This window comes from Schistocerca americana, chromosome 8 (genome assembly GCF_021461395.2).
Source record: "Schistocerca americana isolate TAMUIC-IGC-003095 chromosome 8, iqSchAmer2.1, whole genome shotgun sequence".
NCBI lineage: Eukaryota > Metazoa > Arthropoda > Insecta > Orthoptera > Acrididae > Schistocerca > Schistocerca americana.
The window spans coordinates 337,446,922-337,468,848 of record NC_060126.1 but is presented as its reverse complement, the minus strand read 5'-3'; the positions used below and the strand labels follow the sequence as shown (position 1 = coordinate 337,468,848).

The 21,927-nt window shown below is 41.4% G+C and overlaps 1 protein-coding gene across 1 annotated transcript in view; it reads left to right on the top strand.

The window, feature by feature from the left end:
• LOC124545064 (junctional adhesion molecule B-like) overlaps positions 1-21,927 on the top strand; it is a 706,501-nt gene that overhangs the window by 406,211 nt on the left and 278,363 nt on the right. The window contains exon 3 of the mRNA XM_047123862.1: positions 20,379-20,512. Coding sequence (XP_046979818.1) covers positions 20,379-20,512 — 134 coding nt within the window. The remainder of the gene's footprint in view (positions 1-20,378; positions 20,513-21,927) is intronic.

Sequence of the window (21,927 nt, the reverse complement as noted above, 5' to 3'; positions counted from 1 at the left end):
AGAGAACAACGGAAGTATATACAACTCCTTACCATTAATCAAAAAGCTACAAGATACACACATCCCACAAACTATAAAACTCATTTCCTTTGATGTCCAGGACCTGTATACTTCAGTCCAACTTAGTGGCACAATCAGTATTATAAAAGAACAACTTACAGGAACCCCAGAAATCCATACAGATATAAAGGAAAAAACATAACTGTATTAAACTTAACTATTAATTCTATTTACAAACCAGAGCCTCCAAATGGAAGTTGTCTCTCATGTATACTAGGAAATGTATTGGTGTACACACTGAAAAATTTCTGAAAATTTTATTCAGAAGTAATAGAAACAAAAACAGAAAATCTTATACTACCACATTTATGTATATGGTATCAATACCTCATACATAAACCAAAAGAACATACAAATAGCTTACAGATGCTTGTACATAAAACATACTACACTATTATATCACTAGGGCAATCGAAACAGATGAAGTAATATATCACCTTCACTTTAAAACCCAACAAAACCCGCAGCTTCAACATTTTCAGAAAAGAAACAACTACAGAAATAATAATACACAGGAAATCAAACCACCCACAGTCTCAGGAAATAGCATCTACCCCGACACATAGTATACAGATACGCAGGCTACCCCCAATTAAACATAACAATCATGAAGACATAGATCTTATCAGCAGTGTAGCACAAAAAATGGATACAACAAGAAGATAGTACACAATCTAAGCATTACCACTAAAATAAATACAAAGAGAAGACAGTACAAGTAAGAAAAATTTAGATATACAAATGCAGACCATAAAATTCAGCCTAACGTACAAACTTAAGATAATGCAACATAAAGTACAACAACTAGCTCACACACTAAATTAGTAAAATCTTCAAAAAAATATAACAGACAAATACAACAACACAAAAGAAATCAAAAACTGTGAAGGAAGATAAAGATAATTACAGTTCACTAGTTCAGGAATAAAGGATTTAGTTGTTAAATCTGCAACTCTAAATACAGTTAGACGACTGCAAGGGAATTTAATATATAATAAAACTGAAAACTGAATTTACCCATAACACGTACGCAGAGCATCTAATAAATGGAACACATTACCACCTTGAGTAAAAATGAATAAGGCGGTTTTATGTCTTAATAATGACAGAGTGGGAGCCCTTACTCTCCACGGAGGGTTCTTTAAATAGAGGGCCACAAACCGAAATGAAATTATGCCCAATGGCCGGAAAAAACCATGTGACACTTTTGGAGATTATGCAACCTGCGCACAAAATGTCCCAAATGATTCCTTTAACACACTTCTACAACACAGACATCTGTGAATTGAGAAATAAAACATGTGCGAGTTTCAGTACGACGATGAGTCTCGACTAGGGTGAGGCCTTTCCCATCTTAGCACTTATCCCTTGGTGTCACACGCTTCTCATCCACCTCCCTTCCCTACTTCGTCCACCCCGCCGTCCCCCACCCATCCACAAACACAGCCTTCCTTGCTGCAGGTAGTGTGACATTACGTGTACAGCGTGTTTTACTTGACTGTGACTTGAAATCACTTTGTGAGTGTTGTGTATGAAACCGGGGACCTAGTAACAACAGAGAGGCTTCGTCCCGCTATAGCCCTCAGTGGTTCACAACCCCACAACAGTCCATAGCAGTCTACACACCCCACGGCCGTCCCACACCGAATCTAGTGCTATTGTGCTCCTCGGCCCCCAGTTGACTCTCCTGGGAACGTCTCATACTACACGAGTGTAACCCCAGATGTTGGCGTCGTAGAATAGTAATGGTGTACGCGTAAGTGGAGACAGTGGTTGCTCAGCAATCGCCGACGTAGTGTAACTGAGGCGGAATAACGGGAACCAGCCCGCATCCGCCGAGGTAGAGGGAAAACCGCCTTAAAAACCATCCACAGACTGGCCGGTACACCGGACCTCGACACGGGGACCTCGACACGTCGACCGGTACGCCTTCCCGCTCGGGAAGCAGCGCGTTAGACCGATCGGCTAGCCGTGCGGGCTTCCTTGCTTCTTACTTGTGCAACGTTACGTTTGATACAGTTTAGCTGTCGATATGAACTCCAAGTTTAGAAAAAAAATTATGATTTTAGATAATTTGGTATGGCTTAAATCTCTTAAATTCCTGTGTGTGAACTCTGGACTTCGCGCTATGTTTTCTTGTCACAGCTGCGTTTGCTTATTCACCCATTCCACGCTAAGCAGGGAGTGCTATACACGCGGTTCTTTCTGCGAAAAAAATGAGAACCTTAATATTTTAAAATAAGTACATGCAGTGTGTTGTTAAGAGATAAAATTTAGTCAGTGTATTTCTTTTAGTGTATCCTCCCAGTGTGAAAAACTTCAGTGTAGGTTACGCCATGTGGCATTCGACAGTTCATTTGTTAGATCTGATTGGTTGAATATTTGACCAATATTACCCAGAAAAATTACAATAATTTCATACCCACCTGGCCGTTGTTCACGTAGTCCATACACTTTAGTAAAGACTGACATATAAAAAATTATTTCCGATTTTTCGAACCGCTTAGTACGGCTCCCGCCTCCACCCCCCCCCCCCCCCCCCCCCCGCCCACTCCCAACTCCACCACTCCCTGGAATGTCTCATACCGTAAAATTGTAGCCCTAAATGTCTGCATGCTACAATAATAATGGTGTACTTGTACGTGGAGACAGTGTTTGCGCAGAAATTGCTGACATAGTGTAAGTGAGGCGGAATAAGGGGAACCAGCCCGCAGTCACCGAGGCAGATGGAAAACGGCCTTCAAAACCATCCACACGCTGGCTGGCACACCGGACCTTCACACTAATCCGTCGGGCGGATTCATGCTGGGGACCATCACGCGTTCCCGCTCGTTAACTCCCTTTACTCGCAAATAGTTAAAATACGAAATAAAGCTACGACTTTTTTGCAACGCTACCACATTAAGAAACTTCATACTTCTCATAACAGCTATGTCGTAAAATAACATAAAAAATAACATAAGTAAACAATAACACACTCTCGAAACCGCTCAATGTATAATGTGTAATATTTGTAGTTCCAAAACTTCAAACCAACCAGAGGCAAATAACAAGTCATACATTCCATTTTAGAATTTTATCTATTATCATTTCCATTAAAATGATTCGTTGAATGTTATTTGCAATAAGAGATGCTGCAACTCTACTTCTGTGAAGCAACTGTCGCCAAAACTCAGGTCGTTTTACTTGGAACATGGATGCTTAATAGCGTAAAACTATACTACGCTCGCAAATACTTTTAAATATACCAAAACAAAATGTATGTTATTGATTTAGGTATGCATATGATTGTACCTTAAATTTATTTCCACGGATTATGCCAAAACACGAAATAAATCCAACTAGATCATTATGCTGGCATCAGTTTACGACGCCCACAACGAGAACACACATACGTTTGGGCAGACAAGCTCACAATACCTTCTTTAAACAGAGAATGTATAGCAAATTAAGACTATATTACCCACTCTAAGTCCTTTCAATAATACATTCCATCGGTTTAGTTGTTCAGGTACATAAAGGAACAGAATTTTGCAATGATTCCAATATGTCCGACACCATGAAGACATTATGCAATGACCAATGTCACTAGTCGAGCATGATGTTATTCCCCAGCTACCTTTTCTGTAGGAAATGCTCTGATGGACTTATTTCCAAAAAAAGTGGGCATCGTTAAGAAGATATTGCGCTGATGTGCCAGGAATATACTCAGCTGTATTTGGGATAAATCTGTGTAACCCAGTTACCTTAGAGAGCGTCTCATTGGCCAGAGAAAGAGACGAGGGGAATGCGGAATTATAGGGGATGGGGGCAGTGGCTTGGCAAGGGTGTGGCTGAGGGAAGATGTAGTGCACGATGGCATCTTGCATTTGCCCCAGCATATAGGCAACCCAACAGTCCAACTCCTAATTTGATCCAAAGAGTATTTCTCTCATCACATGGTACAAATAGCAAATTACTCTCATACTACTAAGCAAAGGCAACACTTTTTAACGGTGCAGTATCAGGGACGCTCTCAAACCTGAGAACTTGAAATACTGACCACGCTGACTGCCTGGTCACTTACAGACGAAAGGACTAGTTTTGTCAGGACTTCCGTGTGAAAACCTTAATGGTAATCGCTTTTTTTTATTAACCGTTAATCCGTTTTCTGGAAGACCCTTGCTTGTGTTCCTAACTACACCATTATCTTGATAATAAACATTACGTTTGCTGTCCCTTATAAAAACATGTACAAAAAGTTAAACATTTTACTTATGTGGCACATTTAACAGCACAACATTGACACATCTCAAGGAAAGCAATGGCCCCAGAACAGAACCCCATGGCATCTCTACTCTTCCCTGTCTGTTGGCACTGGAGGAAAACCTCTTGCTTTATAATTTCCAGATGTGAAGTGAACCATTTCTGAGCTCTTCCATGATGCCATTACGGTCCAGGGATGTCCAGCTGTATTTCAACTGTAATTGTGATAACGTTTCACAAGGGTTCAGAGAGACATTCTATTAACGTTTTCGAGTTTACGTCCTGTGAGGTTTTCGTTACTATGGAAGCAAACGTAGGAAATAACTGAACGATCAAATGTCAGCTCGAGTAAAGGACTACCGCGCTAAACTGCAGTTCTTGTCCGGTGGGACTGTGTATTTCTGACGGTGGCGATAGGGATCTAAATGCGGCCGAGCAGGGCGTGCGTTGCGTCGTGCTGTTGCTATCGCTCGGTGGGATCACCGACCATGCCGGCATTCGTATGTAATAAACAACGTTGCTGGCAGCATTATGGTCTCTGCAGGTGCAATTCAGCGGCCGGCCTCTGAGCGTTACATGATTGCGTCTCCGTTTCGAGCATAAAAATGAAATTACAGGAGAGCTTCCTCGCTTCCGGGGGCTCTAACTGCGCACGTCGTTAACGTCATTGCCTCGCTCGTGTTTGCTGCTTGGAAAGGATGTGGTTTTTTGCAGAATTTCTAAGGTGCACAACGCCTACCGTCAGCGAAACGTTTTCCATGTCACCGCTTGTTTCTAGCGGTAGCTGTTATACGTGTTGTTATCTAGGATACATTACAAGCGGTATTATAACGTAAAAGTGCGATAATGATGCTGAAATTAGTTATGGCACAGTACTGTTCTATCCAGAATAACAGATAAACAAACAACAATTCTTATTAAACGTCTCTCGGGAAGTTTGCTGTGCTCCACGACGCCCAAAATCACGCCGGAGTGCAGAAGTGATACCAGGATATTAGTGTTTCCTACCAAAAATGGTCATGGAAATTTTTGGTATACAGTTGCTGAACATTTACTGTTGAACAGTAAAGCTATAGAAAGGATTTTTAGCCAGAGATACCGAAACGAACGAAGGTAGCACCTGTACAAATCTAAATAACGATACAGCTATGTCTAATAAACATCTCGATACAATACATGTCCTCTCGTTTACAAAACATATTTTCTTTATGTGTGTTTTTGGATCTATTTTGACGTTTGGAAAACCATATTAGAGCTTTAGTTTTCCGTTTTATATTACTTCGTCCATATTTTTTAAGTGCCTTCCTTGCCTGTTATCTGAAGAAATTAATTATACCAGGTATCAGAGGCTGAATTTAGTCTCAGAAAACACCAGTAATTAAACAAATCTCTTACAAAGAAGTACATCATGTTAATGGTGGAATGACGTGGGGAAGCTAGATTATAGCTTATCTCTATTGTACCTACGTGAAATGCATTCATAAAATTATGTCGTTGTACAAGAACTGTCAGCGGTCAAGATTTGTTTTGTCAGATGTATAAAATATATAAAAGTGGTACTTTAAAAAGTGTTTCATTCAAGAACATTTCAAGTTTACCCATTAGAAATTTTTCGTAAATCAACGGCACTACAGTATAGATCTAATTGTTTGGTGAATGGATTACGCCAAAACATCGGGTCAAGGAAGAGTTAGATTTTTTTCTGAAACGTGAGAAACCCTGGAATCTGTCACCGAGCACACACCTCTTTCTGTTACAGGACAACGAGCAGTATCACATAGTTTGACGTCAAGAGGAATAACATGAGTATCACCCTCCAACTGTTGACTTTATCAATAAACAACATTGGGCGTCGTAGATCCGCAACGTATATCCTGCAAAGTGTAAAAATCACATCTACAGGGTGTTACAAAAAGGTACGGCCAAACTTTCAGGAAACATTCCTCACACACAAATAAAGAAAAGATGTTATGTGGACATGCGTCCGGAAACGGTTAATATCCATGTTAGAGCTCATTTTAGTTTCGTCAGTGTGTGTACTGTACTTCCTCGATTCACCGCCAGTTGTCCCAATTGAAGGAAGGTAACGTTGACTTCGGTGCTTGTGTTGACATGCGACTCATTGCTCTACAGTACTAGAATCAAGCACATCAGTACGTAGCGTCAACAGGTTAGTGTTCATCACGAACGTGGTTTTGCAGTCAGTGCAATGTTCACAAATGCGGAGTTGGCAGATGCCCATTTGATGTATGGATTAACACGGGGCAATAGCCGTGGCGCGGTACGTTACTATCGAGACAGATTTCCAGAACGGAGGTGTCCCGACAGGAAGAGTTCGAAGCAATTGATCGGCGTCTTAGGGGGCACGGAATATTCCAGCCTATGGCTCGCGACTGGGGAAGACCTAGAACGACGAGGACACCTGCAATGGAAGAGGCAATTCTTCGTGCAGTTGACGATAACGCTAATGTCAGCGTCACAGAAGTTGCTGCTGTACAAGGTAACGTTGACCACGTCACTGTATGGAGAGTGCTACGGGCGAACCAGTTCTTTCCGTACCATGTACGGCGTGTGCAGACACTATCAGCAGCTGATTGGCCTCCACGGGTACACTTGTGCGAATGGTTCATCCAACAATGTGTCAATCCTCATTTCAGTGCAAATTTTCTCTTTACGGATGAGGCTTCATTCCAACGTGATCAAATTGTAAATTTTCACAATCAGCATGTGTGGGCTGACGAGAATCCGCACGAAATTGTGCAATCACGTCATCAACACAGATTTTCTGTGAACGTTTGGGTAGGCATTGTTGGTGATGTCTTAATTGGGCTCCATGTTCTTCCACCTACGTTATCATGATTTCATACGGGATACTCTACCTGTGCTGCTAGAACATGTGCCTTTACAAGTACGAAACAACTTGTGGTTCATACATGATGGAGCTCCTGCATATTTCAGTCGAAGTGTTCGTACGCTTCTCAACAACAGATTCGGTGACCGATGGATCGGTAGAGGCGGCCAATTCCATGGCCTTCACGCTCTCCTGACCTCAACCCTCTTGACTTTCATTTATGGGGACATTTGAAAGCTCTTGTTACGCAACCCCGGTACCAAATGTAGAGACTCTTCGTGCTCGTATTGTGGACGGCTGTGATACATACGCCATTCTCCAGGGCTGCATCAGCGCATCAGGGATTCCATGCGACGGAGGGTGGATACATGTATCCTCGCTAACGGGGGACATTTTGAACATTCCCTGTAACAAAGTGTTTGAAGTCACGCTGGTACGTTCTGTTGCTGTGTGTTTTCATTCCATGATTAATGTGATTTGAAGAGAAGTAATAAAATGAGCTCTAACATGGAAAGTAAGCGTTGGCCGTACCTTTTTGTAACACCCTGTATATTGATTTCTTTACGCAGAAGTGCAGTTAAATCCAATTGAGAACGTTGATGGCTTCTATCTTTAAGAGGACTGTGGGATCGGATTGTTTAGAATGGGCAGTGTAAATAGATAGCAATATCAGTATTTCTTGAACGAATCCACAGTCTTAAAAGGAGGAATTTCGAAATCTGTAAAAAATAAACCTTATACAAATACGATACCCGAGAAAAATTCTCGGTGGTGTGCAATGTATTTTCTTCAGGAACTGATAACACTTAATTTACGATGTATTTGTGTCCCAATAGATACACTTCATCCGTCGTATGCTTTTCGACAAAGTGCCACATATTTATCTATGAATGCCAAATCTCCGTATTAACAACTTCGAAACGGCTCCTTAAATGACACATGATTTAAAGCTCGAGTTCAGTCCAGGAGTCTTCGTTTGAAGTAAGGGATATATGCCTTAGGCAATCGGTCAGTGCTTTCTCATCAGTTTACGAAACGCATTCTTTTCAAATGTTTAAACGTGTATGAGTTCCTAATGGACCAAACTGCTATGATCATCAGTCCCCAGGCTTACACACTACTTACACTAAGTTATGCTAAGAACAACACACATTCTCATGCCCGAGGGGGGACTCGAACCTCCGGCGGGAGGGGCCGTGCAATCCGTGACATGGCGCCTCTAACCTCGTGGCTACTCCGAGCGGCTCCATTCCGTTCAAGTGCGAGGGAGTGTTATGGTAACGCTACATGTGTCAGCTCCTGCAAGTTCTTGTGATACAAAAGAACTCCATGAGCTATGGGGCATTATTGTAAAAGAAGGCAACTAGGGACATGCTCTTTTCTTCTGGACGACGGTTGTACACTGTATCCGGTGTAAATACACAATATGTACCTTCAAAGTAGCATATATTACCGATTTGATATTGGGATGACATCATGACGTCTTAGTCACGATTAAAATGTCGTGAAGGAAAGTCTCTTCATCGATAACGATAAAAGATAGCTTATCCGCCAATTTTTCTGATAACCGTCCAAAAAGGGATATGAAAAACGATATTCTGATACAAGTGTTGGAGATAAAAAAACTAGTTTGTACAGCTCACGTAATAGCGTGTGTGAAGCAGAAGACAAAGTGGAGTGATATACAATTGTAACTAACTGAAGGAAGTCACGACACAAAAGAGGCAATGAAAAGGACAACTCATATATATGAACCATAAGAATGTAATGAAATCTATACACATTTTGGACCTCGAATAAATTTTACTTACAGAAAACATAACGGCAACGCACGAATACCAGCAAAAGCCGTAAAACTCCAGGCCTCGTCCGGTTTCGGGCGCCGATAAGGCATTACGAACGCTGTGAATTGTTAATGCTCTGCGGTTCCAGCGTTTGTTTATGGCGTCATATTTTTGCGGAAGCGGCATTTCATCGATAGCCGTAATAAAAATCAAGTGCTGTACGATCATCAGCTGAAATGGGAAACTGGGTTAAAGCCTGAGCTGCCCATTGTTCTGTTGGCCGCTGCAGTCTGCTTCCCCGCAATGTAAATATGCATTTGTCTTACAAGATAATACCATACGATAGAAAGGATCACGTACGACTGGATATTCTCGGTGTAACAAATTGCTTGGTTTCCTACCAGGTACTTCAAGCAGCTACGTGAATTAGTGGATTCAGTTTTCAGAATATTAATAAGTAATGAAGAAGTTTGGAATATTTAAGTGGAATTTTCTGTGACAGCGCAGGTCATGTAACGGATGTCTATTTGTGAATCTTTGGGGCATAATTTACTCTTAAACTTTCAGTGTCATGGTTGCAACAATAATCCACATGGTTTAGCGTGCCGGCTTTACATGTTTATTAATGTCACGTCCGGTCATTCTATTTAAATACTGGGAGGAGTGTAGTGGGGTACACTTGTATCTGGCATTCTAATATTGTAATGATAATAACGTAAATTAAAATGAAACTATTACATTATAAACGATTCATGTCTCTGATGGGCTCTATAAAGCGGATCGCTGACTGTGCACGACCGCAGAGTCAAAGATATTATTTCTGATCTGAGATTGTATTGTTGGAGCAAGAGAGTGCTTGGCGGACAGCAGTGGGTAGCTGTCTGTGAGCGAAAGAGGATGGAGCAGCCAGTTTTTGTGGTGGCATTTGTGATGTCACCAAGTGTTACATGATGAGGTAGGAATTACTAGTACATGTATTATTGGAATTATAAATGTAGGAGCAGGAGTCATCTCGCAAGCAAGGTAAAGATGTTAAATACTTATGTATTTCGTTTTGCCAGCGCGTTAGTGTCGATGAGTTAGCTGATAATTGACAGATGTTAAGTAACCCCAGAATGTACGTAAACAGATTTGATGTAAAGGCTAATTAGATATCTCCCTTCTGAAATATCTCTATGATTTGTCAACACGGGTATACGTAATTTAATGACTTTGTTTTTAAGTTTTATTGTGAGCTTAGATCATACTTGCTGTATAAATCTCATTGTATATCACTCAATTAATAAAAAGGATGTAATTTCACCTAATAATGTGATTTCAATTGTCAGATGTTTTGGAAAGCCAAACTTAGCTTTGAATACAATTTCACTATTGAAATGGTCAGTGTTAGTAATTCACCCAATGTAGTAGCGCCTCCCTGTCCACATCATATGTTTTTCAAAGACATCGAATTTTTCTTAAATGTTTTCATTTATCATCCAAAAGAATTCCATGTACATTTCAAAGTAACACGGCCAGCAATGCATACCGCTGAGCCTGTAGCTAGTGTATTTTAGTGTATTTTGATGTTCTTTGTGAGAAACCAGAATATATTACGATTCATCGTTGCTGCCTTAGAGGTAAGATAATGTTATTTATTTGTTATGTGCACAGTTACCAGTAGCGAAAAGGGCCTGAAGTTTCAGAGCCTAATGGGGTATAAGATGTATTTTGCAATGAGTATATTTTTTATCGGTATTGGGAATTGCATTGCCCAATCTGTTCGTATAAAGTTTTTGCTAACAATAACACAGAGTAATTATTCTGCTTCCAGTTACAACACGCTACACGGTATCTCCAGTTTTCTATGCATTCCCAGTTGCGGCATTCATTCAATGTATCGCAACGATGATTTTTTAAAGAACGTTACATTAGTTATGAAATAAAACTTGCTACGATATTAAATCAGCATCCGCAATATACACTCCTGGAAATTGAAATAAGAACACCGTGAATTCATTGTCCCAGGAAGGGGAAACTTTATTGACACATTCCTGGGGTCAGATACATCACATGATCACACTGACAGAACCACAGGCACATAGACACAGGCAACACAGCATGCACAATGTCGGCACTAGTACAGTGTATATCCACCTTTCGCAGCAATGCAGGCTGCTATTCTCCCATGGAGACGATCGTAGAGATGCTGGATGTAGTCCTGTGGAACGGCTTGCCATGCCATTTCCACCTGGCGCCTCAGTTGGACTAGCGTTCGTGCTGGACGTGCAGACCGCGTGAGACGACGCTTCATCCAGTCCCAAACATGCTCAATGGGGGACAGATCCGGAGATCTTGCTGGCCAGGGTAGTTGACTTACACCTTCTAGAGCACGTTGGGTGGCACGGGATACATGCGGACGTGCATTGTCCTGTTGGAACAGCAAGTTCCCTTGCCGGTCTAGGAATGGTAGAACGATGAGTTCGATGATGGTTTGGATGTACCGTGCACTATTCAGTGTCCCCTCGACGATCACCAGTGGTGTACGGCCAGTGTAGGAGATCGCTCCTCACACCATGATGCCGGGTGTTGGCCCTGTGTGCCTCGGTCGTATGCAGTCCTGATTGTGGCGCTCACCTGCACGGCGCCAAACACGCATACGACCATCATTGGCACCAAGGCAGAAGCGACTCTCATCGCTGAAGACGACACGTCTCCATTCGTCCCTCCATTCACGGCTGTCGCGACACCACTGGAGGCGGGCTGCACGATGTTGGGGCGTGAGCGGAAGACGGCCTAACGGTGTGCGGGACCGTAGCCCAGCTTCATGGAGACGGTTGCGAATGGTCCTCGCCGATACCCCAGGAGCAACAGTGTCCCTAATTTGCTGGGAAGTGGCGGTGCGGTCCCCTACGGCACTGCGTAGGATCCTACGGTCTTGGCGTGCATCCGTGCGTCGCTGCGGTCCGGTCCCAGGTCGACGGGCACGTGCACCTTCCGCCGCCCACTGGCGACAACATCGATGTACTGTGGAGACCTCACGCCCCACGTGTTGAGCAATTCGGCGGTACGTCCACCCGGCCTCCCGCATGCCCACTATACGCCCTCGCTCAAAGTCCGTCAACTGCACATACGGTTCACGTCCACGCTGTCGCGGCATGCTACCAGTGTTAAAGACTGCGATGGAGCTCCGTATGCCACGGCTAACTGGCTGACACTGACGGCGGCGGTGCACAAATGCTGCGCAGCTAGCGCCATTCGACGGCCAACACCACGGTTCCCGGTGTGTCCGCTGTGCCGTGCGTGTGATCATTGCTTGTACAGCCCTCTCGCAGTGTCCGGAGCAAATATGGTGGGTCTGACACACCGGTGTCAATGTGTTCTTTTTTCCATTTCCAGGAGTTTATCAATCTGATATACCCACTGATAAGTTCCTGTAATTAAAAAAGAAAATATATTAGCGATGACAGGTGAGCTGTAAGTGTCCTCTAACAGATAAATTTTGAATCATGAAGTAAGAGAATCTTGTGTAAAAGGAATCCAAATGGCATTGCAGACTGGAACACCACGAACGGGTTGTTCAGTGTAGCACTTCTGCTTAACGAATTGTCACTGTTGTGTCTTAAATACATCTCTCCGGTATGTGTGACTGGGCTGAGCGTGTGTAGTGTTATGTGTCTTGTTTGTTTCGGGAGATGATGGGGGAAGAAACATTGTGCCAGCACACAGCCTACTCATCTAGAAAAACAGGGAAACGGAGTTTAACGTCACCCATCGGACAGGTGGGAATTTAAAAAATGAACTCAGAACTTCACGCAAAGTCTGGTCACGAGAAGAGTCCGCCACACCTTGACGACCAGTCAGCCGAAATGAATGTTTCCTCCACCACCAGCATTCAAGTCAGATGCGTAAGAGTCCATCACCAGTAAGTGAGTATGTGTTAATGGAAGCGGGTTCCTGCGTACATGGTTGTCAATAGCAAATTCGCGTGTTAGTGTCTACTCTGAACTGCGTATTAATGTCAATAATAGAAAAAACACACGACAGTCAACTGGTCTTCGGTAAACAAAAAGATATTTTGATCCAGCCGGTGTTTATATACTATACTAAAACGATCATTGTTCCGAAGACATGGCATCAGTTATGATATACCATAACTAGGTAGAACTCAATCGTTTCTCATTTAGTACACATTAAAAATCATAATGAAGAAACTATAATAAAGGAACTCACAAATCAATTTACTTACCTATCAGCAACATTCATTTTTAGCATTGAAGTCAAGACATAATTTTCGAACAAGATACAAGTTTTTTTACTGTGTTCTCTATCCCTATTTCTCTTTTCTAAGCAGTTCAAAATACTCGTATAAGTGATGGCAAGTAGTGTATTGTCATTCTTTCACTCTAGAAGACAAACAAATGCCATTCACTTTCAACCTGATTCCATTAACAAGTGAGGAATAAATGTCTACAATGAACTACAGCGTTGAAAAATTAATGTCACAATAAATAACGGCGTTCTTGCAACAATGGAAACTCGACACAGCAATTAGAAGAGGTCCGCCTGCGAAACAACATTAATCCGTGAAAGAAAAGAGCAACACAATTTACTGGACCTGCGCCCAGGGCGTTTCCCGGAGCCGCGTGTGCGCTGATCTACGACTCAGATGAAAGAAACGTTGCTGAAAGCCTGTGAAAGTTCCATCCGAAGCGGGAGATGAAGTTCCAGTCAAGTTTAGCACAACTTTCTCCCAGGATTCAATGCTGAAACGGGCATTAAAGCCTTTCATAAATTTCTTTGATGTTTATAACTGAGTTAGAAAAGTGAACGAATTAAGTAAATACCACCTTATTTACGAGACCTATGTACGTATACAGAAGACTGTAGGAGTTCCGTAAAAGTTCGAGAAAAAAGAAAAAAAAATCAACTGATTATAAAACGTATTAATTACATTAAAAAATCTCCGAGTTGTTTCCTTAAGGGATGTTATTTCGCTGCGAATCAAATTAGGGAAGCCCATTAATCTTTCCAGATTTTCAGAAATAAATTCTTTCCCAGTTACGTTCTCCTACAAGAACTGATATCTTCTGTTTTCTACGCCAAATCTCGAAGTTGTGTATAATAAATAATAGCATACAAATGTCTAGAGGATGAACTGAAAAAGTAACATAGGAAGAAAGTACGACGTCTTAAAAACGAAGCAGCAAGCACTTAAAGTATTTTACAGTCATATGTTCTACGAACGTAATAAATAGAGTTTTCTTCAAGTTCTCTTTATGACAGCTGCGTGAAAAAGGGAACGGCACAAAAATCAAAATGGCTCTGAGCACTATGGGACTTAATATCTGAGGTCGTCAGTCTCCTGTAACTTAGAACTTGTTAAACCTAACTAACCTAAGGGCGTCACGTACATCCATGCCATAGGCAGGATTCGAGCATGCGACCGTAGCAATGACGTAGTTCCAGACTGAAGGGCATAGAGGCGCACGGCCACACCGGCCGGCGGGAACGGCACAAACCGATATTTTACAAAGGCTGTGCTTTACCTTTAATGAGAGCAGAACCGGTTCTGAATTACTGCAGTAATTCGAGGGCAATCTCAGCAACATATTGAAAGCAGAAAACCAACGAATACAAATATCAGCGGATAGAGATAACACTCTCTTGATTTCTTGTGGGAAACACGAATTCGCAATTTTGTAGTATTAATACCAAGATTCTTGTGTTTTAGGCACGTATTTTTCTGTATCTCATGTCGATCAAATTCTACATTTGTCTGTGGTACAACTATAGCGACACTTTTGTCATAAATCGACAAATTACGACATTACGAATGACAGAACATTACATTTTAAACAAAAATCAGATACTGCATTAATTTTTCAGTTGAGAAAATGAATAGTCGTCAGTATTGTTTTTGTAAAAAATCTCCGCTTTGACAACCCCTTTGCAGGGTTTAGCGACGGCGAGGGGCTAAGTTGGTATTTGGCGATTCTACGTTGAAAGTTCGTACATGTGTAGCAGGCATTGTTGTGGCACCTGAATGCCGCTGCTGCAAACGTGAGCTTAATGTCGCGAGCCTGAAGTTCCAGAATCTGCACGTTATGCGATACATTGACTTTGACGTACTAACGGAGTACACTCCTCTATGCAATGTCCTACTGCATGGTACCCTCGAAGCATTATTAGTTCAGTGACTGTTACGACACAGTTCAAGGCTTGTTTACGTCAAAGCACAGTCCTCAAAATGTTGAAACCTGGTAACGTGGAAACCCAGTGTTTCACCAGTGAGCCACCAGTTTGCATCCATAGCACACGCTAAAACTGTCTTAGTTCATCCACAAATAAAAGCGCACCGTATGGTTCACTCTAAGTTAATCACTGTTCTTCAGCAGCTCACATCGATATTAATTTGGAAACCAACACACCAGCCACTCAGCCCTATCAGATTTCCTTATCTCTCACGCCGTACACCCGATTTCTCAGTCTTATTAGGCGGAAACAGGCTCTCGTATGGCAGGGATACATACCGGTACGTTTGAACATTTAAGCTCCTGTAATATTCTAACCTACTGAAATTTATTGCCAAGCGTAGTGAGCAAAACAAAACAATAAAATATTTTTATAGGCTCCAGAAGCTACATGTTTAAAAAGTGAGCAGAATGCACTGTTTTACGTGTTTGGTACTTTAGCAGTATACATTATCATCTGGCATTAATCCTGCCGACGCGAGAAGTCATTATATTTTATTAAGAGAACAGATGCGCACTCTGTATAATTAGCATACAGACTTGAGGAAGAAATAAGAGCAGGTAAAGATAACAAACCTAAATAGGAAACTGATAGGAAACTGTGGTAAAACCTTTCAGGGTCATTGGGCCGCGTCGTATTTCTGGAACCCAGAAGATTTTACCACCTCTGGCAGTGGCCACGAAGGCTTCAAACTTGCACTAAAGGAATTGTAGGTACAAAACAACGCATCAAAAGCCTATACAAGTGGAACGTCTGTGAATATGTAAGAGAAAACCATAATTATAGGTTACAGTGGCTAAAATAGTCGCCGGCTGGAGTGGCCGTGCGATTCTAGGCGCTCCAGTCTGGAACCGCGTGACCGCTACGGTCGCAGGTTCGAATCCTGCCTCGGGCATGGATGTGTGTGATATCCTTAGGTTAGTTAGGTTTAAGTAGTTCTAAGTTCTAGGGGACTGATGACCACAGCAGTTAAGTCCCATAGTGCTCAGAGCCATTTGAACCATTTTTGACTAAAATAGTAATTCTTTGCGAGGTATCGTAACTAAAAACACAGTTGATACCCTGGGATACCTCAATCTTGTAAAATGAGAACTCTCTTTGTAGCTGAACATATTATTCTACAGCATCGTTTCTAAATTATTTAATATGACGTACAGAAAAAAGCAGTATCATATCACATTCATAATCCAAATTGAAATCTGGGTGAAACCAAATACGGAGCGGAGCTTGTGGGTTAGATGGTAACCTTTATTATTAGTGTTAAAAACAAAAACACATTTGCTTCCTGTCACAATACCGGAATAGTGTTCCAAGAAGGGGGCCACAAAAATTCGGAAAATGTAGGAGATAAAGTTCTTAGGAAAAATTTTCCAAGTAAACAAATTTTCGAATGTTTCCAAGCAATGTTTTTTCTCCACTGGAACACGCCATCCTTGGGAAAATAACGACACTGAAACAAGTTTCAATAAATAGCCTATATATGTCGTCGATTACCTGTCTACTGCTAACCTCGATAACACAAAAGACTTATATAGTTTCTGTGGAGGAAAAAGAACACAAGTTTGTATTTAGCACATAAAGAGAAACCGACAGATATCTCACACTGCAGAAAGTGTACGCTGCAGTGAAATTTTCTGACTGTACAATATTCTGTGGAGAACTAGGAGTATAACATTTAACTTTGAACTTTTTCCGAGTTGTGTTCCAACTGAGAGACCCATTTTCACCTCAGGGTGTGCTGATATCCTGACCTCCAGACGATTTCTGTGGAATGACAGTATACAAAAGTTGAAACTCTATGCCACGTTAGTCGTAAGTGAAAGCTGGTCATTCCTTGCCTTTTTGTATTCAGTAGAGTTTCCATACTGCAGGAAAACGGAACTGAAGTCTCTGTCAGCATTTTATAGACAGACGTAAGCTGTGATTAGTTCCATGCTATCACCTCATTATTTGGCGATAATTACAGTGTCAGTGGTACCAGTTATAAATCGCCAGTTGGTACCATGTGGTCTCAGACGCGCGGAATAATGGTGACTACCTCTTTAGGTTGTTATACAGCCAAAGGAGATGCAACCGCGTTTTGCCAACAGATGCAAGTTAGTAGTGGTGTTTCATTTTAATGTGCAAGGTGCCATTTAGTTAAAATGTGCTATATTGAAAGACGTATGTATTCATTACCAGCGATGGCGAGGCATGACAGAATCTCTGACCAGAGAGTTATTTATCGTTGCTAGTCTGCGCTTGACCGCGCGAGACGGCAGTTGTGTGTAGCGAGTCGGCAGGAACAGTTGCGTGTAGCGAGTCGGCAGGAATAGTAGTAGTAGTCAGTCGGCAGTAGTAGTAGCGAGTGGACGGTTGTACTGAGCAGAAGTCGGCATGCGTCGGCGGCGTGCTCTTCTCGCGACTCTGGTCACGATTCGGGACGATATGTAATGTTGTAGAAGGTAATGAAGCAGCATTGCGCACATCTAGTAATGTATGTTAATTGTAATTAATTTGTTCAAAAAATGCCCCAATAATAATTTATTTTTATAAAGTAACTCTTTTAAAGAAAAACATTCATTTCAATTTAAAGATTATTTCCTATGCATTTCCTCCGAGAATCAAAATTAAATATACGCCAGCATTGCACGAAGCTGTGTCGATAGATAAGAGCAGATATAGATGCAGTTTTTATTGAGATAAGAATTTTTGCTTTTTTATTCAGAATACAGGGGCGAAGGTCAGCGCTGCTGTCCTTATAAAATTTATCAGGTTTAATTATTTCACAGGGCCGAAGGTCAGCGCTGCTGTCCTTATAAAATTCGCCAGATATAATTATTTCTATTCAGATATTACATTCAGTTCATAGTTCATTATCTAATTAATATTGTTGTGGGGTTTATGATCAATTATTTTTCTTAATTTTTGCAGGGAGGTTACACTTGGCTCCATCTCCATTTTCTTGTTTATCATTTAAAATATTTTTGCTGGGAGGTTACACTTGCCGACTTCTGCTCAGTACAACCGTCCACTCGCTACTACTACTGCCGACTGACTACTACTATTCCTGCCGACTCGCTACACGCAACTGTTCCTGCCGACTCGCTACACACAACTGTCGTCTCGCGCGGTCAAGCGCAGACTAGCAACGTTAAATAACTCTCTGGTCAGAGATTCTGTCATGCCTCGCCATCCCTGGTAATGAATACATACGTCTTTCAATATTAATATACATATCAACCAGTGTAATTTAAAATTCTGTTAATATCTTACTTGAAAAAATTCCTTGCTCTACTCCTTGTTTTGTACAGCGTATTCTGTATCGTGATTTATCGTTTAAAATAATTGCAATCAGGAAATCCTTTCATAACATCGGTAGTTAACAGAAATTCTTACATATTGGATTCCCTTGGATTTTTTTTCCTTGAGAAATTTGATAGAAGATGCGAGTGAATGTTGTTTGTTCTATGGTTGTACGTGAATTATTTCTCACTTTTTTCGTTGGCTTTAATCAATAAATAAGCACCTTAATTTCTTCGTAAGTGTAACGTTCAAAGAGATGTAAAATTATTAATACACCGATCTTACTGAGGAACAGCCGTAAATGTTAGCTGCGCATTATTTTATTCCACACTCGCACTACTATAATATCTAACCAGCATCACAGCGTTCTATTACAACAGTTCTTTAATTAATTTGGACATTTAATTTCGTACAGAAGTTACAATTTATGTTTTTAATCTATCTACTTATACTGTGTCATCCACTGCTCTGCCAAACATCAGTTGAGTTTAATTGAATATCGAAATTACTAAGAACGGAATCTGAGTGATACTCAGTTACCTAAACTGGTGGACCGATTAATGGTGAAAGGCCATTATCTGGAATGAAGGTGCAGTCGACCGCGAAAAATAATGTTTGGTCCACATAAAATCAAACTGTCAATTAGCTTCGAGTGTAATCACCGCAGTAGATGATCGTCGTCATAACATTTGATACTGATGTTTTGTGACGTCCATCAGTAAAACGATTCGCACTGTGTAAGCGCTGCATGCTAGTAGAGCTTACATTTAGACCGCTGGTAATATGGTTAAATGACGACGGTTGTAAGAACTTGCTTCTCAGTTATTACGACAGGTAGATGTTTCGAGAAGTACGCTTTTATACCGATATTTTAAGCAGAGCACTTCTCAGTACGGTTGCTTTGAATTAATATGTAGCAAATTTAACGGCCTTCCTCTGTGGGAAAGATTAAACCCTGCAGTAAGAGAGCTTTCGATGGACCGTAACAATAGATAAAATGTGTGTTATGTGAAACGTACGAACTATACGGGTTGGTTGGCTAAATACAGAGAATTATTTTTAGGGAACACATTCCATACTGTCGGACACTTGTGGGGTTTGCACACGACTGAGACACTCTTCTCATGGTACGTAGAAAAGTACAAAGAACTACATCAGTACATCAATACAATGTATTAATAAAAACTGAAAGTCTTGGAAGAAAATTAGCAATCACTTGTTATGAAGCAGATTTTATTGTCCTTCTACATTTACTTATTTTTGAAGTGTTCTGTATCGTTTCCAAGTGAACAGTCCTCAGACCCGTTGATAAAAGTCCGCAGCTCGTGGTCGCGCGGTAGCGTTCTCGCTTCCCACGCCCGGGTTCCCGGGTTCGATTCCCGGCGGGGTCAGGGATTTTCTCGGCCTCGTGATGACTGGGTGTTGTGTGCTGTCCTTAGGTTAGTTAGGTTTAAGTAGCTCTAAGTTCTAGGGGACTGATGACCTCAGATGTTAAGTACCATAGTGCTCAGAGCCAAACATTGATAAAAATGAAATTACTAATCAAAATATATTATTCGGTACACTACATTGCAATTACACCCCTCTGAAATCAAATGTACAATAGCGGTGCTGAGCATAACGGCTACAAAAATAATCCACACAATGTATCAGCAGAATTTACTTGCTACGTCACAGGATAATAAAGTGGTTTTGTATCATCCACGTTTTTCGTATAACCCGCAAGACAAATGCCACCTCGTGCCGTCTGGTACATATATCTCACACGAGTGAAAAATACGTTTTAAACCAAATTAACTATTATCTGAGACTATTGTTGTTGTAAATACATGTAGCCTATAAAGCATTGGTTTTGTGATGCGTAAAAAATATATAAATCAGAATTTAACTCTGATGTTCATATCGCTGTCTGTTGGCAGTTCTGGCGCCGGCGCACCAACACGGGCTGTACACGGGCCCGTTCTTCGACACGAGCATGCCTACCAACATAACGGCGCAACTAGGCACACATGCCTACCTGCCGTGCCGTATCAAGCAGCTCGGAAACAAATCGGTAAGTTAATGGCAACGATCTTTTCTCTTGTAGTTTGCGAAGCGTATGTCAGTACTTATCACAGAGGGACTGCATTATCTTGAAGAAAAAATTCACAATTTCCTCCTGTTCCTGCGCGTTATAATCCTGGCGTACCAACGTAACTTCCGAAGCTGCTTACGACGCGAATATTGTTTACTTGGTTACAAATCAGACACGCATCGTCGAAAAGTGTGATAACATTCTAAAATCCCCAAGGCATTTCTTTCAGAATACACCTACTTTAACACGGTATTTTGCTAATTCGCACATGTTTACGTGAAACATACCTGTTACTGTACAGTTTACTAAGTAAACAAAAATAACTGGATTAATACGATGGAAAATTTACATCATTGTCTCAATAGGTCCTTCTATACTTCTTGATTTCAGAGTGGTCCTTGATTAGTTTTATACATAATTTCTAAATATTTTCTTGCGAGCCATTGACTCTACAAGTACAGTAAGACACTTTATTTACACACCTTAGGGTACGGTTGCTGTTGGAGGCCATCGTTGTTAAAAACAAGTCAACTAACCCCAGAAGAAGCAAGCATATTACGAGGGTATCCGGAAACTTAGGGTACAAGGCATGTAGCTTTAGCCTAGAATGTCCGTGGGGAAGTTGGGACCAATTCCGTGTAGCGGGAAGCCAGCGGAAGGAAACAGCATTCCCAGCAATTGGTAGCTCGCCGATTCGTGTAGTGGTGATTATTAGAAATTAACCATGTACATCACAAGACACAGGGTTTCTTCCAAGTACATCATCAACTGATGATCCACAAAATTTATCCCAAAATGAGTTAAGTGATCTCATTAGAGATTTGGAGCTCTCTAAAGCTAAGGCTGAGATTTTAACATCAAGATTGCAGCAGCGTAATTTTCTGGAAAGCAATGTAAATGTTGCATTCTACCGCAGAAGGGAGCAACAATTCACTCCTTTTTCTGACATGCAAGATAGTCTTTTGGTATGTGTGGACATAAGTAGTCTAATGAAGGCTCTCAGAATTAATTACAGCCCTGGTGAATGGAGACCCTGTACTGATTCGTCAAAGTTTAGCTTAAAAGCAGTGCTTATATATATTGGTAATGAGCTTCCTTCCATTCCAGTGTGGCATAGTGTGGATATGATAGAGTCATAAAACATGAAAATTTTACTAGAAGCCGTCAAGTATAATGACTCTCAATGGCAGATTTGTGGTGACTTGAAAGTGCTATTAGGTATGAAGTTAAGGTATACTAAATATTGCTGCTTTCTCTGTGAATGGGATAGCCGAGCTCGTGCATCTCATTACAGTAAATATGAATGGCCCACCAGAAAATCTCTTCAACAAGGTATGAAGAACATAAAGATTGAACCTCTAGTAGACCGTGAAAAGATTCTACTCCCTCCCTTG